This window comes from Entamoeba nuttalli (assembly GCF_000257125.1).
Source record: "Entamoeba nuttalli P19 unplaced genomic scaffold asmbl_3148, whole genome shotgun sequence".
NCBI lineage: Eukaryota > Evosea > Mastigamoebida > Endamoebidae > Entamoeba > Entamoeba nuttalli.
The window spans coordinates 20901-28072 of record NW_008575869.1 but is presented as its reverse complement, the minus strand read 5'-3'; the positions used below and the strand labels follow the sequence as shown (position 1 = coordinate 28072).

The following is a 7172-nucleotide window of genomic DNA, read 5'->3' as shown; positions in this document are numbered from 1 at the left end:
TTAATTTATTTCTTTCTCTTTATGAAAAAAAGGAAAAGACAAAAAAAGTGAAAATAAAATAGATTGAAAAGAAAAAAGAAGAACTTTTAAAAGGAGATTTTATAGATTTTATGATAAACACCTTTGCAAAACGATGGGTTACAGAATCTACTTCAAATGATATTGAATATGCTTTATTTTCAATCAACAATCATATAATAGAAGTACCAAAAGAATATTTATTTAATGATAGGGCACGAACTACAATAATGCAAACAATAGTTAAATACAATGAGATAAATATTAATAATGGAAAAGTCATTTCATTAAGAGGAGGAATAACTGAAGAAAAAGAGTTTAGAACTTATTTAAGATATTTAAGAGGGAGTGTTTTTTGTGAAAAGAAATTAACAGTAAAAAAAATGGCTCGAACCATTTCAATTCTTCTTCAATTTGGAGTTGGAATTAATAGTTCAGTAAAATTACTTGGATTAAATGAAGAAACATGTGAAGAAATTATTGCATATTTTCTTGCTATGTTAAATACAAAAACATTAAATTTAATTATGATAATGGATATTGAAAGAAGTTGGAAGGGTTTATTAGAAAATGCATTTGGGACATTGTCTTTTTATTATGGAGAGGCAATGTTATCTAATATTCAAGTATTAGAAGGACTTGGAAGATTTTATGACAATTTAGATTTGATTCATGCTTACCTTTCTGAAATGTCTCAAAAAGAAATGAATCCAAAACAATTAATAGATCTTGAACAAGTTTTTTGTCCATCAAAAGAAAATATTTCAGAAACAAAAATTATATTGGGTGGTGGAAGACATTTTGATGAAGGATTTGAACGTAGAAAAAGTAATTTGGCTGCATCTATTCCAAAGAAAGCATCTAAAATTACTACATTTATTGGTGATGATCTTAAAAAGTTTATTATTGTTCAATTAGGTATTGAGTCATGGTTAGTACGTTCAATGTTTGTTTTTAAGAAAATGAAAACAAGGCAAATGGTAATTGAAGAATGGAAAACAACTGAATTTAATTTATGTGAGAATATGAAATTATTAAAAGAATACTTTAAAGATCCTATGCAACAACTCGTTATTGACAAAACAATTGATGGGTTTGGTAATAAAGAATATAATACACTATTTTCTACATTAAATGAATGTATTGATTGTTCACAACAAATGGTAAATGAAATGAATAAAATATTAACTCCACAAAATATGAAATGTGATTTTACATTTGGTAAATATGCAGATCAGTGGGTAGTATTAGCGCGTTACTTATTACCATATACTACTGACTATAATTATGCTAAAGCTGTTTTTGATAAAATTAAACAAAGTGAAGAAGGAAAACAATTTATTGATGATTGTCAACAAAATATTTTCATTAAAAAAAATACTCGTCCATCATTTGAAGATTTACTCATTCAACCAGTACAACGTCTCATGAGATATCCATTATTATTAAAAGAAATTATTAAAAATACAGGACCTCGACATCCAGATCAACCATTTCTTAAAACAGCATTCACTCATTTTAATTATTTCTCTAATCTTGTCAATGAATTAGGAAAGAAAAGAGATGAATTAAAATATGTTTCACAGTTACTTGGAGATGAAAGTATTTTTGTTAATAATAGATATATGTATTCTGAAGCTATGGTTACTTATAAAAAGAAACATTGTTATGCTTTCTTATTTAGTGATGAATTAGTATTTGCCAAAGAACAAGCTGTTCAAGAAAATAAACCACTTATTGCAGCAAACAAAGCAACAAAAAAAGTTAAAATTGAAGCATTAATTTGTATTAATGATAAAACAGAAGTAATGCTTTCATCTAATGTATTAAACATTAAAATTGATGATGTTAGTTGTTTGTTATCATTTGATAGTATTGAGAAATGTAAAGAATGGAGTCAAACTATTTCTAAAAATATTACTTATGGATGGTGGGATTTGAACCGTTCTGATTGTTGGGTAGCTCAAATGAGAGATGCAGATAGCGTAGAATAAATCAATTAGTTTTTATTTCTTTTATTTTTCAAATTATTTTTTTTTTAATAAAACAAAAACTTTTTTTTTTATTTATTGAAAATTGTTTATAAAAATAAATTTTCAGTTTAAAAAAAGATTAAAGTATCGTTATTTTTTTGATTATTTTCATAAACTCTTATTTATTTTTAATAAATTTATATTACTGTATTATTACACTATTATTTTAAATACTCTGATACGTCTTAGATAATTATTTTTATATAATAATATTTTTTTTTAAATTTTTTATATATTCATATTAGGAAATTATCATTTATTTCCTTTTTAAATCATTCAATTTAAAAGAAATACCTATATATCAAATCTAAAATCATTCAAAAAGATTATAACATCATCTTTTCAAATGAAATTAAGATATTAAAATTCATAAACAATAAATTATTACTACAATTCTATTTAATATGAAAAAAGGAAAAAAAATAAATTACGAAAATAAAAGAAATTTATAATTCACCTTTCTTTACTTTTTCTTCAACAAAAAGTTTCATTTCCCACATTCTTTCAGCATCATTTGTTTTATTTGAAGCAACTACAAAAGTAGGAATACTTCCTCGTGGATCCATTTCAATAATTCTTTCAATATAACATCTTTTAGGATCTTCTGGATCTTTTTCAATTAAGAGTGCAGATTTCTTATAAGCAGTGACATACTTTTTATTAGTTTTAACTTTATCATTTTTAATTGATGTTTGAATGAAAATATGTCCATTCTCAGTTGGATAATTATCGTGAAGAGACACAAATTGTCTTGCAGTAACAGGCCAAGTAACTGAAAAAGCAGTGTGTGTTACAAGAATATTAGTACCTTCTACTTGATCAAAAATTTCGTAATTCAAAAGAGACTTATCATATTTCTTTAATTCATCAATATTTGTTTCTTGATTAAATTTAAGCATCTGTTCAAAAGTACAATTACAATGAACTCTACAACGAGTTCTATGACTATATCCTCTCATTGGTAAATCATATAATTTAACATCAGGGTTATTATAAGCAATTGGATTCCATTGAAGTTTTAATTCATTTTCAAACCATTCTTTCATCTCTTTAGCTTCATTGATAAGTTCTTCTTTAGTATTACAAGTAGGTTCTTCAGCCATTAGGGTCGTTTTATATTTTAAGTTCTCAAGAATATATTCAAATTGTTTAAATTTTTAATATAATTTTAAAATAAAAGAATAATACTTAAATAACTAAGTTATTTCTAGTTTTATCTTTATGTTACAATCTCATTTTGTTCAGTTATTATTTCCTTATTTTTCTTAGAAAAATGTTATCAAAAGACGAACTTAAATTGTTATTTTAATGTTTCTATTAAACAATTTAATTAGTTTACCACTTAAAATACATTATTTATTTATCTGTGTTTATATTGTTGTTTCTCTCATTGTTGTTTATGGATTACAATTAACATTATTACCATCTGGGAAAATATATTCATATAATTATTCTATGATGAAAACTCTTACTTTAATTATTCCTGCATTCTTATTATTCATTGCTGGATTTATTTCAGAAAAAGTGTTTCATGTGACAATTTCAACGCTTAAAATAGAAGAACCACAAATTAAAAAATGGTGGTATGTTATTTCTCTTGTACTTATGCCAGTATTAATGACATTTGGATCATTTATCTTCTTTTGTATTAATCCATCAATGTGTTCATTAAATGTAATGGGTGAAGTAACACATCAACAAAAAATTAATGAATTAAATAATATTTCATTATCAGAAAATTGGATACGATTTACTGTTTATACCTCAATTATTATCCAAATTTTAATTTCATCAATAACTTCATTTGGAATAGCATTTTCTCAAGAATATGTTTTTAGACATTTTTTATTTAATGAACTTCTTCAATCTCTTCATCCCCTTTTCTCTGCATTTATTTCTTCTTTTATATTTGCAATATACAGTATTATTCTTGTCATTCTTGGTGATTCTTATCCATATGAAAATTATCCAGGATCGCCTTATACAGGTATTTTAATGGTTTGTTTGATTCAATTTTTCCTTGGAGTGTTTTTGTGTTTCTTTGCTCTAAAAACAAATTCTTTATTTGTTCTTTCATTCCTTCATTCTTCTTGGATTTCTTTACAGTCTACATTTATCCCTTTTATTGACCAAACATCAACCCCAGTTTCTATTTTCATAGGTCCATCATATTATGGTATTCTTCCATCATTTCCAATGATTATAGCCACTATTTCCTTTACAATGTTTATGACAAAAAGACCAGTTGACAATGAATTGAATTTATATTAAAGTAGGTCAAGATCTTATGATTTGTGGCTTTTCCCTCCAACAAAAATACAATCATCTAAACAAAAGATAAAATCAAAAAACAATTTTTTTCTTTTTTATTGAAGTAAAAAAAGTGAAAGGAATTTTTAAATCTTAAAATTCATGAACCCAATTCAACCACCTCCTTATTATAATGGGTTTTCTGCATCAGGGAGAACAAGCGATAGTGACCCAATGAAACAACAATCTATGTCATTAAAATTATGTTTTTGTCCATTGTGTGATAAACAACAAATGTTATTAGAAAGACAACCATTACAATGGATATTTATTGCTCGATTGATTGTGTATAGTTTAAAACATAAATATAATAAAAGAGATTTCTTTACTTTACAAAGAGACATCCAACAATTTATTATCGACCATTGGTATTTCTTTTCTAACTTAGAACAATTTAGAGTTTCTCAAGAACAATGGACAAGTGCATTGAATGAACAATTTAACAATACTGATTTCTTTACTCTAAGTGATGATAAACTTGCTGTAAGATTAAATAATGATGTTCCACCTTGGGATTATGAACCTGAGGTTGTTCAAGAAATATCAGCATCAAGTCATATAGATGATATAGAATCAAACCAAAACACAGAACAAATTCAAGCTGAATTAAAAGAGAGTTATTTAAAAACATTGCAAATAGCTAAAGTTGCATATTTAACATGTCAAAAAGCTCTTTATGTTTATTCTGATGATAATTCAAAAAATAATGTTTGTTTTTGTTTGTTTATTATTTAATTAATTAGTTAATGACTTATTTTAGATAATTGCTCAAATGGAAGAGCTACAAAAGGTAATCAACGAAACAAATTACTTATTAGGATGTTTTCAAAAATAACATTTGCTTTTCTTGTTTCTTTACACAGTAATTCTAAAACCATAATTGATTTTTTTTAGAAAAACAAATTCAATTTTCAAAATTGTTCTTCTTTTTTTCTTTGATTAATTAATTCATTTTTTAGTCATAATTAATAAACAAGACATTTTTGTGTACTTGAATAGGTGAAGATTTTCTTACAACAGCAGCTGCTAAATCTTTTCTGTTTAAATTTAATAAAATAAAAACCTTTAAAGCATCAGTCTCAGGTGTTTCAAGCATTTTGTCTACTACTTTTAATGCATCTTCATATTTTCCCATAAAAACTAAAGCCATGGCTGATGCATAATTAACATCTTCATTATTTTCTTGTGGTTTTGAAACAAAAAAGTCTTGAAGAATTTTTTCTGATTCTTTAGGTAATTGAAGAAAACAATACGTTTTAACTAAATATGATAATGCAGAAATTCGGAGTTGATTATTCTTAGATGCATAAACTTTTTCCCAACAATATTTAGCTAAAAGATAATCACCACTCCAATAACTTATATACCCCATTGCATAATACATAGCCAATACTAATTTATGATTTACTGAACTTTCTGAATTAGTTCGTAATAAAGTTGTCATATTTCGAATATATTGCATTCCAAGAGATAATGGTAATTGTGAATTTTCTGGACTTAATGGTTGTTGAATTAATAATACATGACGAGCAGATGCTGTACCCACATATTGATATTTCATTTGTGCATTCTTAATGTAATTATAATGATATTGAATGCAAGAACATGCTAATCGGTACCATAACAATGGATTATACCTATAGTAATCTACTAATGTAATAAGTGCAGCATGAGCTTCAATAGGTTTATTTTCTAACAGATAACAAAGACCTAAATTATATGTTGTTGTTTGTTTCCATCCAATAGGATATAATGTTGTTGCAGGCTCTTCTAATGAACTTTTCATTGGTTCATCTTTATGGTCAAAACAATGAAAAGCCTTTTGTAACATATATATTGCTACAGCTGGTTTTCCTGAACGAGCAAAAGTACAAGCATTTCCAATATCTTTTAAAGGAGATTCTCCTTGGTATAATGCATCACGTGCCCCATCAAAGTCATTATTTAAATAACAAAAAAGTGCTTGATAATAAGGTTTTCGAGTAATGTCACGACATGAATTACAAACACAATTAATATGTGAAATTGCTTGAGGGATATTATTTTCATGAATTGATTTTTTCATTAATATCAATTGTGATTCAATATAATTAATTGTTCCTGGAACATAAATTGGATTAATAAATTCATCTGTAATTCGTTCTAAATTAAATGTTATTGAACCCATTGAACTAACAATACAATAATATAATATCAATGATAATAATTTAATTTGAGACTCTTCTTCACGATTTGAAGACTCTGATAGAAAAGATAATGCATCAGTTGGTTTCCCTACCCTTAATAACCCTACAGCTTTATTGTATAATAAATACGTAGGTTCACTTGTTTCTAATGGAAGAATAGTTGTAATGTATTGGTTGTAATCTTGAGATGTAAGTAATTCTAATAAAGCAATATTACTTTGATTAATCACTTTTTGTTCTCCTTCATCATTACTTTCTTCTAACCTTTTTTTTAGTTCTTTAAATTCATTAGGATTATTTGATCTTAAATATTGTTCATAATAACTTTCACTCATCTTTTCCAACTTTTGTTTATTTTTTTTTAGTTTTTTTATTTATATTTTTCTAATTTCTTTTTTTTTAATGGTTTTATTTTGAAGATATTTTTTTTTATTTTCAGTTTTCTATTAGAAAAATCTATTTTTATTTAATTGTTTAGATCGACTATTCTGAATAATTTGTTTTGTTACAGTTTTTATTATATTCAACTTTTTAGAAAATTAAATCAAAGTATCTATTTGACATATATTTGTATTAATGAGTCTTTTTCAATTAAAATGATTTTATTTTTCAAAGAAAACACAAG

General features: G+C 25.3%; 5 protein-coding genes across 5 annotated transcripts; 3 read left to right on the top strand and 2 right to left on the bottom strand.

Moving 5' to 3' along the window:
• Positions 1–110: 110 nt before the first annotated feature.
• ENU1_057040 (Rho guanine nucleotide exchange factor, putative) lies at positions 111–2012 on the top strand (the record flags this gene model as incomplete). The annotated part of the gene is made up of 1 exon (XM_008858042.1): positions 111–2012. One exon carries the CDS (start codon positions 111–113, stop codon positions 2010–2012), a length of 1902 nt encoding a protein of 633 aa, XP_008856264.1.
• A 485-nt stretch (positions 2013–2497) lies between these two features.
• On the bottom strand, positions 2498–3154 carry ENU1_057030 (hypothetical protein; the record flags this gene model as incomplete). Its single annotated transcript, XM_008858041.1, has 1 exon — positions 2498–3154. The coding sequence occupies one exon, from the start codon at positions 3152–3154 to the stop codon at positions 2498–2500; it is 657 nt and encodes a 218-aa protein (XP_008856263.1).
• A 205-nt stretch (positions 3155–3359) lies between these two features.
• ENU1_057020 (CAAX amino terminal protease family protein) lies at positions 3360–4322 on the top strand (the record flags this gene model as incomplete). Its single annotated transcript, XM_008858040.1, has 1 exon — positions 3360–4322. The coding sequence occupies one exon, from the start codon at positions 3360–3362 to the stop codon at positions 4320–4322; it is 963 nt and encodes a 320-aa protein (XP_008856262.1).
• A 141-nt stretch (positions 4323–4463) lies between these two features.
• ENU1_057010 (hypothetical protein) lies at positions 4464–5196 on the top strand (the record flags this gene model as incomplete). Its single annotated transcript, XM_008858039.1, has 2 exons — positions 4464–5069; positions 5122–5196. 2 exons carry the CDS (start codon positions 4464–4466, stop codon positions 5194–5196), a joined length of 681 nt encoding a protein of 226 aa, XP_008856261.1.
• A 120-nt stretch (positions 5197–5316) lies between these two features.
• Positions 5317–6882, bottom strand: ENU1_057000 (tetratricopeptide repeat-containing protein; the record flags this gene model as incomplete). Its single annotated transcript, XM_008858038.1, has 1 exon — positions 5317–6882. The coding sequence occupies one exon, from the start codon at positions 6880–6882 to the stop codon at positions 5317–5319; it is 1566 nt and encodes a 521-aa protein (XP_008856260.1).
• Positions 6883–7172: the final 290 nt, after the last annotated feature.